The sequence below is a fragment of the Schistocerca cancellata genome, chromosome 6, assembly GCF_023864275.1.
Source record: "Schistocerca cancellata isolate TAMUIC-IGC-003103 chromosome 6, iqSchCanc2.1, whole genome shotgun sequence".
Classification (NCBI taxonomy): domain Eukaryota; kingdom Metazoa; phylum Arthropoda; class Insecta; order Orthoptera; family Acrididae; genus Schistocerca; species Schistocerca cancellata.
This window is the reverse complement of record NC_064631.1, coordinates 228,777,985-228,793,997: the sequence shown is the minus strand read 5'-3', so window position 1 is coordinate 228,793,997 and position 16,013 is coordinate 228,777,985. Positions and strand designations below refer to the sequence as shown.

Here is a 16,013-nt window from a genome sequence, read left to right as displayed (position 1 = left end):
CCCATGGCTGTTCCCTTTAATTGTTGGTATGTCTGGCCTTCAAAAGTGAAGAAGTTGTGGGTCAGGATGAAGCCGGCTAAGGCAATGAGGAAAGAGGTTTTAGGTAGGGCGGCAGGTGATCGGCGTGAAAGGAAGTGCTCCATCGCAGCGAGGCCCTGGACATGCGGAATATTTGTGTATAAGGAAGTGGCATCAATGGTTACAAGGATGGTTTCCGGGGGTAACAGACTGGGTAGGGATTCCAGGCGTTCTTTAAATATGTCTGCTTGTGTCTGTATATGTGTAGATGGATATGTGTGTGTGTGCGAGTGTATACCCGTCCTTTTTTCCCCCTAAGGTAAGTCTTTCCGCTCCCGGGACTGGAATGACTCCTTACCCTCTCCCTTAAAACCCACATCCTTTCGTCTTTCCCTCTCCTTCCCTCTTTCCTGATGAGGCAACAGTTTGTTGCGAAAGCTTGAATTTTGTGTGTATGTTTGTGTTCGTATGTGTGTCTGTCGACCTGCCAGCACTTTCATTTGGTAAGTCACATCATCTTTGTTTTTATATATATATATATATATATATATATATATATATATATATATATATATATATATATATATATATATATATATAATAGAGGGAAACATTCCACGTGGGAAAAATATATTTAAAAAGAAAGATGTGAGACTTACCCAACAAAAGCGCTGGCAGGTCGATAGACACACAAATAAACACAAACATACACACAAAACTCTAGCTTTCGCAACCAACGGTTGCCTCGTCAGGAAAGAGGGAAGGAGAAGGAAAGACAAAAGGATATGGGTTTTAAGGGAGAGGGTAAGGAGTCATTCCAATCCCGGGAGCGGAAAGACTTACCCTAGGGGGAAAATTCCTGTCCTTTTTTCCCCCTAGGGTAAGTCTTTCCGCTCCCGGGATTGGAATGACTCCTTACCCTCTCCCTTAAAACCCATATCCTTTTGTCTTTCCTTCTCCTTCCCTCTTTCCTGACGAGGCAACCGTTGGTTGCGAAAGCTAGAGTTTTGTGTGTATGTTTGTGTTTATTTGTGTGTCTATCGACCTGCCAGCGCTTTTGTTGGGTAAGTCTCACATCTTTCTTTTTAAATATATATATATATATATATATATATATATATATATATATATATATATATAAACATTTGTGCTGTTCATGCATTAAAAGTGCTGCAAGAAGAATGATGTTTTATTTTATTACTTCTTCACTACTAACTATATTAGTGGCACATTACGCAGACAATATTTGCATATACCTCTGAATGTACCAGCAAAAGTAAATCATTGTAGACACATGGTTCAGGAGATATGACATCATAAGCACTGAGATGCATGAAAAACTGCCACACCATGCATGATGTTTAAATTTGTTACTTCTTTGCTACAAACTCTGTTCATAACACATTTTGCAGACAATAGCCACACACACCACAGCATGTACTTCCAAAATTATATCATTGTACGATACATGGTTCAGGAGATATGACATCATAAACGTTGAGCTGCATGAAAATGGAACAGCAGGATGAAATTTTCTAAAGATATAGGTGAAATATATGTATGAATATGTGTGAAATATGTTAAATATACATGAAACACATATGACATACGCTTATGTGGGCAAAGCAACAGGTAGAAACCTGCTCCTAAACTCGTGGATTGATTTCAACCAAATTTGATAATATATTACTTGCTATTTGGAAAAAAAACACTGTGGGGGTGAGACCCAGTAACCTAAAATGGGAAGCCAGATTAGAATGACTGTTAGACATAAAAGTGTCAAAAGTAAAAAATTGTAAGTCCATAATTTTTTTGGCCTCCCCCCATGAACCATGGACCTTGCCGTTGGTGGGGAGGCTTGCGTGCCTCAGCGATACAGATGGCCGTACCGTAGGTGCAACCACAACGGAGGGGTATCTGTTGAGAGGCCAGACAAACATGTGGTTCCTGAAGAGGGGCAGCAGCCTTTTCAGTAGTTGCAGGGGCAACAGTCTGGATGATTGACTGATCTGGCCTTGTAACATTAACCAAAACGGCCTTGCTGTGCTGGTACTGCGAACGGCTGAAAGCAAGGGGAAACTACAGCCGTAATTTTTCCCGAGGACATGCAGCTCTACTGTATGATTAAATGATGATGGCGTCCTCTTGGGTAAAATATTCCGGAGGTAAAATAGTCCCCCATTCGGATCTCCGGGCGGGGACTACTCAGGAGGACGTCGTTATCAGGAGAAAGAAAACTGGCGTTCTACGGATCGGAGCGTGGAATGTCAGATCACTTAATCGGGCAGGTAGGTTAGAAAATTTAAAAAGGGAGATGGATAGATTAAAGTTAGATATAGTGGGAATTAGTGAAGTTCGGTGGCAGGAGGAACAAGACTTTTGGTCAGGTGATTACAGGGTTATAAATACAAAATCAAATAGGGGTAATGCAGGAGTAGGTTTAATAATGAATAAAAAAATAGGAGTGCGGGTTAGCTACTACAAACAGCATAGTGAACGCATTATTGTGGCCAAGATAGACACAAAGCCCACGCCTACTACAGTAGTACAAGTTTATATGCCAACTACCTCTGCAGATGATGAAGAAATAGATGAAATGTATGACGAGATAAAAGAAATTATTCAGGTAGTGAAGGGAGACGAAAATTTAATAGTCATGGGTGATTGGAATTCGTCAGTAGGAAAAGGGAGAGAAGGAAACATAGTAGGTGAATATGGATTGGGGGGAAGGAATGAAAGAGGAAGCCGCCTTGTAGAATTTTGCACAGAGCATAACTTAATCATAGCTAACACTTGGTTCAAGAATCATGAAAGGAGGCTGTATACATGGAAGAAGCCTGGAGATACTGACAGGTTTCAGATAGATTATATAATGGTAAGACAGAGATTTAGGAACCAGGTTTTAAATTGTAAGACATTTCCTGGGGCAGATGTAGATTCTGACCACAATCTATTGGTTATGAACTGCAGATTGAAACTGAAGAAACTGCAAAAAGGTGGGAATTTAAGGAGATGGGACCTGGATAAACTGAAAGAACCAGAGGTTGTACAGAGTTTCAGGGAGAGCATTAGGGAACAATTGACTGGAATGGGGGAAAGAAATACAGTAGAAGAAGAATGGGTAGCTCTGAGGGATGAAGTGGTGAAGGCAGCAGAGGATCAAGTAGGTAAAAAGACGCGGGCTAATAGAAATCCTTGGGTAACAGAAGAAATATTGAATTTAATTGATGAAAGGAGAAAATATAAAAATGCAGTAAATGAAGCAGGCAAAAAGGAATACAAACGTCTCAAAAATGAAATCGACAGGAAGTGCAAAATGGCTAAGCAGGGATGGCTAGAGGACAAATGTAAGGATGTAGAGGCTTGTCTCATTAGGGGTAAGATAGATACTGCCTACAGGAAAATTAAAGAGACCTTTGGAGAGAAGAGAACAACTTGTATGAATATCAAGAGCTCAGATGGCAACCCAGTTCTAAGCAAAGAAGGGAAAGCAGAAAGGTGGAAGGAGTATATAGAGGGTTTATACAAGGGCGATGTACTTGAGGACAATATTATGGAAATGGAAGAGGATATAGATGAAGATGAAATGGGAGATACGATACTGCGTGAAGAGTTTGACAGAGCACTGAAAGACCTGAGTCGAAACAAGGCCCCCGGAGTAGACAACATTCCACTGGAACTACTGACAGCCTTGGAAGAGCCAGTCCTGACAACTCTCTACCATCTGGTGAGCAAGATGTATGAAACAGGCGAAATACCCTCAGACTTCAAGAAGAATATAATAATTCCACTCCCAAAGAAAGCAGGTGTTGACAGATGCGAAAATTACCGAACAATCAGTTTAATAAGCCACAGCTGCAAAATACTAACGCGAATTCTTTACAGACGAATGGAAAAACTGGTAGAAGCCGACCTCGGGGAAGATCAGTTTGGATTCCGTAGAAATGTTGGAACACGTGAGGCAATACTGACCTTACGACTTATCTTGGAAGAAAGATTAAGAAAAGGCAAACCTACATTTCTAGCATTTGTAGACTTAGAGAAAGCTTTTGACAATGTTGACTGGAATACTCTCTTTCAAATTCTGAAGGTGGCAGGGGTAAAATATAGGGAGCGAAAGGCTATTTACAATTTGTACAGAAACCAGATGGCAGTTATAAGAGTCGATGGGCATGAAAGGGAAGCAGTGGTTGGGAAAGGAGTGAGACAGGGTTGTAGCCTCTCCCCGATGTTATTCAATCTGTATATTGAGCAAGCAGTAAAGGAAACAAAAGAAAAATTCGGAGTAGGTATTAAAATTCATGGAGAAGAAGTAAAAACTTTGAGGTTCGCCGATGACATTGTAATTCTGTCAGAGACAGCAAAGGACTTGGAAGAGCAGTTGAACGGAATGGACAGTGTCTTGAAAGGAGGATATAAGATGAACATCAACAAAAGCAAAACGAGGATAATGGAATGTAGTCAAATTAAGTCGGGTGATGCTGAGGGAATTAGATTAGGAAATGAGACACTTAAAGTAGTAAAGGAGTTTTGCTATTTAGGGAGTAAAATAACCGATGATGGTCGAAGTAGAGAGGATATAAAATGTAGACTGGCAATGGCAAGGAAAGCGTTTCTCAAGAAGAGAAATTTGTTAGCATCGAATATAGATTTAGGTGTCAGGAAGTCGTTTCTGAAAGGATTTGTATGGAGTGTAGCCATGTATGGAAGTGAGACATGGACGATAACTAGTTTGGACAAGAAGAGAATAGAAGCTTTCGAAATGTGGTGCTACAGAAGAATGCTGAAGATAAGGTGGGTAGATCACGTAACTAATGAGGAGGTATTGAATAGGATTGGGGAGAAGAGAAGTTTGTGGCACAACTTGACTAGAAGAAGGGATCGGTTGGTAGGACATGTTCTGAGGCATCGAGGGATCACAAATTTAGCATTGGAGGGCAGCGTGGAGGGTAAAAATCGTAGAGGGAGACCAAGAGATCAATACACTAAGCAGATTCAGAAGGATGTAGGTTGCAGTAGGTACTGGGAGATGAAGAAGCTTGCACAGGATAGAGTAGCATGGAGAGCTGCATCAAACCAGTCTCAGGACTGAAGACCACAACAACAACAACAATTTTTTTGGAGGTCCAAGGACACAAAAAGAACACAATGTCAGTCCAACTTTAGATGCAAATCAGTGTAACTAAATTTAAACTCAGGGTCACAGTAATGTGAGACAATTTTAGTTTCTCCACAGTTTACTGAGATAATTGTGCACTTATTAAGTAAAGTAAAGTAGTCATCAATCTGAAGATTATTTTGAACAGCACAATGCTTTACTAGGCAGGTCCTATTGGAGCTGGTTTACCACTGCCTTCCTCAGATCTTTAAACTGACTCACCCAGCCAGTTATAGAAGGATGTACAGTTTTAACGTGGATTCCAGACTACAGCGCAACTCTGCATTTTCTCATGTGAACCATTGATGAAAGATGTGATAAATTACAAATAAAAATCCTAAGCTATACCAGGAACTAAACGGAGACCTTTGGATTTGTAGTCTGGCACTTTACTACTGAGTCACCAAGTCACGCCATGTACAACTCTAAACATTGTTACTGTAAAATAATAATGAAGTCATTACCAGAAAAATATTGAGCTAGTCACTGTACTTGGTATAGTTTCAACTCACATCTTTGGGAATCTTGAAGAGTATTGCTGTAGACATTAAGATCAGTAACTACAAAACAAATTGTTACCAAAGGGAAGACACACACATCAGCTAGAGAAAAAGGTAGCTATGTCAAAAAAATTCCTCCGTGGAAACAGGATACTGCAGTCCCCCAGTTTAAGTTATGCTATGAATGAGAAAATGAAAAATTTGGTAATAACTGATAACTGAAAAGCAACTAAAATGTCAAAATGGGTCAATGGATCAAGGCACCCACAATAATTTTTTTTTTTTTTTTAATCTAACTAGTGTTGAGTGCGCACTAAGGATGCTTTTGCGCACTAAGGATACTTTCAGAATGGACTCAGTTCTTGTGAACGTGATTAATGAAAGGTAATTTTGTTAAACGAGTGAAATCTGTGCTAAATAATGTTTATTATTAGTTTGTGAAGTTAGTTGCATTTAAAATGTTTAACTTATCTATATCACGATATTTTCTTGTAAATGTTGTTGTTGCATTTCAATCATTTCTCAAATCATAAAATCTATTTTTCTACTCCAACTGATACTGGTTAATTCATTATTCACTATACATAGTACATATGATCATTTATCCAAGGATTACGTGTGTCATTCAGGATATACTGTTGGGAGAGAGCCGGCCACAGTGGCTGAGCTGTTCTAGACGCTTCAGTCTGGAACCGCGTGACCGCTACGGTTGCAGGTTCGAATCCTGCCTCGGGCATGGATGTGTGTGATGTCCTTAGGTTAGTTAGGTTTAAGTAGTTTTAAGTTTTAGGGGACTGATGACCTCAGATGTTAAGTCCCATACTGCTCAGAGCCATTTTTTGTTGGGAGGGAAAGTGGCTGAGGTATGTCTGTGCTCTGACAAGTTTGATGACTGAGCTAGTCCACTATGTATTGCTTATCTGCCACTCAGCATTTCGTGTATATAATGAAGCTACCTTTCCTTATACTGTTGGTCTTGAAAATAATGAGTAACAGTTAAGTATTCTTCCATTAGCAACATCAAATGAAAATAACATTTTCTTAAGCTATTCAGTAAATCACTTCAGCCCTAGAGTGAAAGAACTGTAAGGCACATTTGTAAAACAATTGCTGGATTTTCTAGTTAAATAATGTTTTTTTTTCACTTAAGGATACACAGTGTGTTGTATCAGTTGTTTGTTAATAAGATTTGTCTATTTATTCTTCACTTGCAGTTTTAGGTTCCTATGTCTTGGCATGACCATACAAGTTAAGATAAATACTGTATTGAAAACATATGAGTACCTTCAGTTAGATGGAAAGTAAAGTCATGTGGAACACATGCCCAAAGTTCACCTTTTCTGTGAAGACTGTCGACAGATCATGTAATTTTTTGTTGTTAATTGCTGTATTTAGATTAGCATATATGAGCTACTGATCTGAGATTTGTCCATTTGTTGTACAGTGAATTCATGTACCAGACAACCAGTAAAAAACAGAAACAAATGCAGAATAAGGAATTTTTGGGAACAGATCAGAAGCTAACAGTGGATGTTGTTCTTAAACAACCACCTGACTGGAAATCATTAGTATTAACTGAGATTTTCTTTAATGTTCCAGGTAATTAATTCATTAATATTGTTCCTCTGTTCTTGTGTATAATGTATCATAATGATGTGCAATGAACCAGTTTTCAGACTTTATAATACAGTTTATCTTTACATGTGGCTAAATGCTACCAATTCACAAATTTCTAAGTATAATAATGAAAAATTTTTTAGTTTACCAATGCCTCTGAGTATTTACTAGTTCATAGTATGTGTGCTACAAGTTTTTAAATAAAATTTTGTCTAACTTAGACAACCAGTAATGGAGGAAAATTAAAATTACTTTTAAAGTTAATTTTGCCACCAGTCAGGCATTTTAAATCATTTGGCAGGTGATTAAAATTTTTTGTTTGTGCTATAGTTAATCATTTTTTTTAGCTTAGTTAATATTAATGTAAGTTTTTTATTATTGTGGAGCTATAATAAGCAGAGCTGTCATGATGTCACAAACTTGAAGCTAATGTCTGCCCTGTTAGTATGGCCAAACATTAGTTTCTGGTGGAAGTGTTCTGATAAAAAGTGACAGCTTGCATCATTTACAGGTGTAAAGTCGTTCTGATATTGTCTACAGTGTAAAGGAATCACATTTGATTTGTAAGTGGACTCATTCAATCAATATTTTCTTTTATATATATGAATTTTAGTTGAGCTGGGATACCTCTCACTGTAACAGTTTTATTTCTGTAATTTGGCTTTAGATTTCCAGCTAATACAACTCAGAGCACTCCAGTTGAATGCTGTGAGAAGGAAACATTGCAAACCATCCAGACATAGCAAAATATGTTTTCAGAATTTTTTGGAAAAGGACATAGATGGAACATCATTCCATACTAAGGAAAATGGTGGATTATGAAACAGCCTTTTCTCATCACATATTTCACTTCTTAGTTATTCAAAACATGTAACAAAAGGGAATCTACATTAATGAGGTCAAAGGAGTCATATTACAGGATCAAATACACTTTCCTGACACACTATTATTCATGAAAGCACTGTAATATTTACTATTTAACACGACTGTTGTGTGGACACAACAGAAAATAAGAACAAGAAGGAATTGCAAAGAGTAGTCTGCTAATGTTTATGGGCTACTAACATGGCGGCTCTGGCTTAAAAGCAATGTTCAGTGTAAATCTGTAGTGCCACCTCCCCTTATTATACCTCCATATTTATTATGGACATTATTACTCTTCAGAACTGCAGTGAAACCTGTACAGCAATTTTCATTATACATGTAGTTTGCAACTGTATTTAAAATGTGTAACACATTAAAGTGACACCTTCCAGTTTTCATGGATGAGCATTGCAAATTATTCTTGCTGCATGCTTTTTTGCATATGACACACTTTCATGTAATTGAAACAGTGGTGGTGGCTGCTGGGTATTCTATAGTCTGAATGGGCTTATAAATGAGTTCCATGATGAGACACAATGGTTAGAGGCAGTCTCACCAGTTTTAGTCCAGGAAAAGTGCTCATCCTATATGCCCCTGTTGCTGGTCTGATATGCAAATGATGTAGTGCATAGAATTTTCAGTACTCTTATTTTGAAGCTGTGCAAGGTGATAGCTACATGAGTCTTTCATGAAATACAAGACCCAGGAACCAGACAGATTCTTTAAAGTAGAGTATTGTGTCCTTAAAACATATTTCTGATTAACTAAAATTATGATCAAAATGTAACACACAACCCTTTTAATTGTTTAAAATGTGAAACCTTTATTTTGTCTTGCTCCTGCACTGTCTGAAATGAGTGGAGGAGCAGTTAATAATAAAGTTGTCTACAAACAGAGAACACATCACAAACTGTTCACCAGGCAGTTATAATGTTCATTGCAATGACAGATATGGTAACCCTTAAAATGCCTCCTCAACAAGCAGCAGTCTTGTGTCTGCATTAACTGGGAGTGTATCTCCTATACAGTAGTGGAATGATCTTTCAACAAGGAAGGATTTCATTCAAATTTACATGTTTCCACTTGAGCTGGGTCTTATTTCAATCTGTCCTACAGTGATGACTGAAAATGAGGTACACACTATAATAGTGACTACAATTTAGTAGCCTGCATTATTAAACAGCACAGTGGGCAAACACAAAATGTTAATATAGGTATAGTATTAGGAACAGAAAGCTGGTTAGAACTGGAAGTGAATAGCAATGAAATCATAAACTCAGTTTGGAATATATATTGTAAGGATAGGTTGGCTCAAAAATGGCAACCAATTGCTTTTATAGATCTCCTGCATCAAGAGCTATAGTGGTAGAGTGCTTCAGAGTGAACTTGCACAGTTTTAACTTGCCTGATCGTGCTATTGTAACAGTGGAAGACTGCAACTTACCACGTATAAAATTGGAGAGTCATGCCATTGAATTTGTATGGATAGGGATTCATTTGACATTTTCTGAATCTCTTGTCCAAAAATTACTTTGAACAGATAGTTGGAGAACCAACTCATGAAGATAATATCTTAGACCTCCCAGTAACAAACATGCCTGAACTTTTCAAACCAGTTACCATAGAGGTGGGTATCAGTGATCATAAGGCTGTGATAACAGCATTGACTAGGGATGTTATACGGACTGTTAAGAAAAGCGGGAATATATTTGTGCTTAGCAAGAGTACCAAGGTAAAAGTTGCTGAGCATCTGAGTTGCCAACATCAAATATTCAGTGCTGAGGATGAAAATGTAGAGCAGAAATGGAAAAAAATTAAAAAATCATTCAGTATGCTGCAGACAAGTACGTTGTGAACTATGTCTTAAGGAATGTGAAGGACTCTTAATGATTGAATAGCCATCTAGAAAACTATTACATAAATAAAGAGAGCTTCATTACAAATTTAAGAGAAGTCCAAAACTAGCTGACAAACAAAGACTGAATGAAGCCAAAATGAAAATAAATAGACCAATGAGCGAAGTATTCAGTGACTGTGAAAGCAAAATTTTGCCAACTGAACTGACTAAAAATCCTAAGAGGTTTCAGTTTTACATAAAATCGATAAGCAGTTCAGAATCATCAGTTCCTCAGTCATCATAATGGGACTGAAAAAGAAAATGGCTGACAGAAGGCTGAAATACTGAATTTGGTTTTCCAAAACTGTTTTATCATGGACAATGGTAATGTGGCCCTCTTTTCAATCACTGTACAAACTTTGAAATGCCAGATACTGATCATGGAATAGAAAAGTATTACAGTTGATTTACAGTGGAAAGACATCGGGACCAGATGAGATACCTATAAGATTCTACAGAGATTATGTGAAAGAACTTGCTGCTTTCTAGCAGCAATTTATCATAGGTCGCTGGAGTAATGAAGAATATGTAGTGAGTGGAAAAATGTGTAGGTCATTCCCATTTTCAAGAAGGGTTGTAGGACAGATGCACATAATTGCAGATCTGTATTGCTGACATCAGTCAGTTGTAGAATTATGGAACTTGTCTTATGCTTATATATTATGATGTTTTTGGAGAACGAAAATCTCTTCTATTAAAATCAACATGGATTCTGCAAGCAGAGATCCTGTGAAACTCAGTTCTCTCTGTTCTTCCATGAGATCCACAGTGCTGTATACATCAGTGTTTAGGTTGACGCTGTGTTCCTTGGCTTCAGGAAGACATTGGACACTGTCCCGTACCCTTTTTTTTTGTGAAAAAATTCACACTTATTGAGTATCAGACCAGATTTCTTACTGGATTCGAGACTTCCTTGCAGATAGAACTCAACACGTTGCTTGTGATGGAACAAAATCAACAGATATAAAGGTAATTTCAGAAGTACTCCAAGGGAGGACTCTTACTGTTTACAGTATAATGATGTAGTAGACAATGTCAGAAACTACATAAAGCTGTTTTTAGATGATGTGGTTGTCTATAACAAGATAGCAATGCCAGACGACTGTAATGGTTTGCAGGAGTACCTGCAGAGTATTGATGAATGTTACTGGGACTCGCAGTTGACCGTGAACGTAAATAAATGTAACATATTGCACAAACAAATGCAGATGCCAGATGCAGATGACACCACTATTCCTACTCCCTCACCTTCTTCATTCTCATTCCTCTCTTCTCCCCTCTCCCTCCCACCTGCACTTCTTACAGAGTCCCTCATTTTTATTCGATCTATATAGCTCTATCAGTCAACAAATCCTCATTCACATTATTCCCTCAGTGGTTTCCCTCTCGCTGTCTTGCCACTCCTTGCTAATATCTGCTTCTTAATCCACCTAGGCAAGCTCTCTGGTGGTGTATTTCTATCCCTTCCTTTGCTATTCCTCCCTCTTGTGAGGGATTGACCTCATACTGTTGTAGCCTTGTCCATTCCTTCTCTTCACTTTTTTCTTATTTATCTCACATATTTCACCATCATCACACCATTCACGTAAGATCATTGGAAAAATGCAGTTGTGTGCATATGTCCACATTTATCTGTATCTGTGTGCACTGAAAAAAGAATACAAGTTTGTAAGCTGAACTGTTACATTCAAGTAGTAATTTATCCACCTATATACAACTCAACGTTTCCACTATACCGTGTGTGGAAATAGTGTAGTTTATTTAGTTTTTGTCTGAATGGCAATTGGGAAAGAGCTGATGGTAGATACATGATTGGTTTGGTTACACAATCTTTCCTGTATATAGTATTAGATTCATTTGTCCATCATGTAGATTTCATCACAAGCAAGAAACTTCAGAAATACAGGATACTCTGCTAACTGCTATTCATACTTATATCAGCTAAATTAAATCAAGTAAATTATAATTATAGGTGAATATGAAGTGGGGGAAAGGAATGAAGGAGGAAGCCCCCTGGTAGAGTTTTGCTCAGAGCATAATTTAATCATCACTAACAACTGGTTAAGAGAATGAGATTTTCACTCTGCAGTGGAGTGTGCACTGATATGAAACTTCCTGGCAGATTAAAACTGTGTGCCGGACTGAGACTTGAACTCGGTACCTTTGCCTTTTGCAGGCAAGTGCTCTACCATCTGAGCTACCCAAGCATGACTCACGCCCCGTCCTCACAGTAGGAGATGAGGTACTGGTGTAAGAGAAGCTGTGAGGATGGTGCGGGAGTCGTGCTTGGGTAGCTCAGATGGTAGTGCACTTGCCCGCGAAAGGCAAAGGTCCTGAGTTCGAGTCTCGGTCTGGCATACAGTTTTAATCTGCCAGGAAGTTTCAAATGGTTAAGAATCACAAAAGAAGGTTGTATACATGGGAGAGACGTGTAGAAACTAGAAGGTTTCAGATTGATTATATGATGGTTAACAGAGATTTTGGAAACAGATTTTAAATTGACAAACTGCCTATTGGCTTCCGTCTCGGGTTCTTCGGCCGACGTTCATCTAGTGATTTTTCTGACGTTTCGCCAGCACGAGTGGCTGGCATTGTCAAAGCTTCACCCTCCATTGCCGGTGGTGAACTGGAGGCGAGCTCGCGGCCGCAGACTATATGTACCTGGCGCGCCAACGTCCGAGGGCTTCTCCACGGTCATTTCCGGTGCGGTTCTCCTCTTGCTACCTGCGACGGTCGTTCGCTGCAGTACGGGAAGCCAGGATCCGTTTACCTTAAGGCTTTCCTCCTTCTTGTTGAAACTGTTCGCGTGTTTTTGGATTTCTACAGCTTCTCTGAACAAGCGCGTGTGATAGTGCTTCTCTACAGCCAGAACTTCCGTGTCGGCGAATTTTATTGCGTGGTCGGTCTCATTCAGTGCGTGCTCTGCCACGGCCGATTTCTCCACCTGCCCCAACCTGCAATGTCGCTTATGCTCTTTGATCCTGGTGTTAATGGATCGTCCAGTCATTCCGACATAAACTTTTCCGCATGTGCAAGGTATACGGTATATTCCCGACATTGCAAGTGGGTCTCTTTTCTCCTTCGCCGATCTAAGACACTCTTTGATCTTCCTTGTCGGTTTGAAAATCGTCTTTACGCCGTGTTTGCGCAATATACGGCCGATTCTGTCCGTCACTCTGGGAATGTATGGCAGAAAGGCCGTACCCGACATTTCTTTTTCTGGTTCTTTACTTCGCCGAGTGTTTGGCTCTGTTACACTTCTAATGTAATTTGTGGAGTACCCATTGCTCCTCAGAACAGTTTCCAGGTGTTGCATTTCTCGTTTGAGGTGTTGAGGCTCACATATTCGTCCTGCTCTCTTTACGAGCGTACTAATCATGCCTCTTTTCTGGCTCGGGTGGTGGTTTGACAGTTTGTGCAGGTATCGGTCCGTGTGTGTCGGTTTTCGATACACGCTGTGTCCCAGGTTTTCGCCGTCCCTTGTGACCAGCACATCTAGAAATGGCAGTTTCTTGTCCTTTTCTACTTCCATGGTAAATGTTATGTTGGCATGGAGGCTGTTCAAGTGTCTCAGGAATTCACCGAGCTGTTCTTCACCATGGCTCCACACCACGAAAGTATCATCGACGTACCTGTACCACACCTTAGGTTTGCAAGTCGCCGAGTCCAGTGCCTGTGCTTCGAATTGTTCCATGAAGAAGTTGGCCACCACTGGACTGAGAGGACTACCCATGGCGACGCCTTCCAGCTGTTCGTAGGGACGGCGAAAACCTGGGACACAGCGTGTATCGAAAACCGACACACACGGACCGATACCTGCACAAACTGTCAAACCACCACCCGAGCCAGAAAAGAGGCATGATTAGTACGCTCGTAAAGAGAGCAGGACGAATATGTGAGCCTCAACACCTCAAACGAGAAATGCAACACCTGGAAACTGTTCTGAGGAGCAATGGGTACTCCACAAATTACATTAGAAGTGTAACAGAGCCAAACACTCGGCGAAGTAAAGAACCAGAAAAAGAAATGTCGGGTACGGCCTTTCTGCCATACATTCCCAGAGTGACGGACAGAATCGGCCGTATATTGCGCAAACACGGCGTAAAGACGATTTTCAAACCGACAAGGAAGATCAAAGAGTGTCTTAGATCGGCGAAGGAGAAAAGAGACCCACTTGCAATGTCGGGAATATACCGTATACCTTGCACATGCGGAAAAGTTTATGTCGGAATGACTGGACGATCCATTAACACCAGGATCAAAGAGCATAAGCGACATTGCAGGTTGGGGCAGGTGGAGAAATCGGCCGTGGCAGAGCACGCACTGAATGAGACCGACCACGCAATAAAATTCGCCGACACGGAAGTTCTGGCTGTAGAGAAGCACTATCACACGCGCTTGTTCAGAGAAGCTGTAGAAATCCAAAAACACGCGAACAGTTTCAACAAGAAGGAGGAAAGCCTTAAGGTAAACGGATCCTGGCTTCCCGTACTGCAGCGAACGACCGTCGCAGGTAGCAAGAGGAGAACCGCACCGGAAATGACCGTGGAGAAGCCCTCGGACGTTGGCGCGCCAGGTACATATAGTCTGCGGCCGCGAGCTCGCCTCCAGTTCACCACCGGCAATGGAGGGTGAAGCTTTGACAATGCCAGCCACTCGTGCTGGCGAAACGTCAGAAAAATCACTAGATGAACGTCGGCCGAAGAACCCGAGACGGAAGCCAATAGGCAGTTTGTCAACAAGTGGCCACGAAAGCCTCAACAATTAAGATTTTAAATTGTAAGACATTTCCAGAGGCAGATGTGGACTCGGGCCACAATTTATTGGGTATTAACTGTAGATTAAAACTGAACACATTGGAAAAAGATAGGAAATTAAGAAGATGGGTCCTAGATCAATTGAAAGAACCAGAGGTTGTTGAGTGTTTCAGAGCATTAGGTGATGGCTGACTAGAACAAGTGAGAGGAACACAGTAGATGGTGAAAGAGTAACTTTAAGAGATGAAATAGTGAAGGCAGCAGAGGATCAAATAGGTAAAAAGAGGAAGCCATGTAGAAATCCTTCGATAACACAAGAGATATTGAATTTCATTGATGAAAGGAGAAAGTATAAAAGTGCAGTTTATGAAGCAGATGAAAGGGGATACAAATGTTTAAAAAAATGAGATTAACAGGAAGTGCAAATAGGCTAAACAGGAATGGCTAGAGGACAAATGTAAGGGCTTATGAGCATATTGTAATAGTGGAAAGATGGATATCACCTACAGGAAAATTAAAGAAGCCTTTCGGGAAAAGAGAAGCAGCTGTATGAATATCAAGAGCTCAGATGGAAAACCAGTCCTAACCAAGGAAGGGAAAGCTGAAAGGTGGAAGGAGAATATAGAGGGTCTGTACAAGGGAGATGAACTTGAAGGCAATATTATAGAAAACAAACAGAAGGTACATAAGGTGAGATGGAAGATAAGGTACTGCAAAAAGAATTTGACAGCACTTCAAAAGCTCTAAGTCGAAACAAGACCTCATGAGTAGATGATATTCCAGGTAGGTGCCATTTTCCTTGACTTCTGGAAGGCGTTCGATACAGTTCCCCACTGTCACCTGATAAACAAAGTAAGAGCCTACGGAATATCAGACCAGCTGTGTGGCGGGATTGAAGAGTTTTTAGCAAACAGAACCCAGCATGTTGTTATCAATGGAGAGACATCTACAGACGTTAAAGTAACCTCTGGCGTGCCAAAGGGGAGTGTTATGGGACCATTGCTTTTCACAATATATATAAATGACCTAATAGATAGTGTCAGAAGTTCCATGCGGCTTTTCGTGGATGATGCTGTAGTATACAAAGAAGTTGCAGCATTAGAAAATTGTAGCAATATGTTGGAAGATCTGCAGCAGATAGGCACTTGGTGCAGGGAGTGGCAACTGACCCTTAACATAGACAAATGTAATGTATTGCGAAT

At 40.1% G+C, this 16,013-nt stretch overlaps 1 protein-coding gene across 1 annotated transcript in view; it reads left to right on the top strand.

The window, feature by feature from the left end:
* LOC126088260 (spatacsin) overlaps positions 1 to 16,013 on the top strand; it is a 388,646-nt gene that overhangs the window by 105,768 nt on the left and 266,865 nt on the right. Inside the window, exon 11 of the mRNA XM_049906389.1 lies at positions 7,121 to 7,275. Coding sequence (XP_049762346.1) covers positions 7,121 to 7,275 — 155 coding nt within the window. The remainder of the gene's footprint in view (positions 1 to 7,120; positions 7,276 to 16,013) is intronic.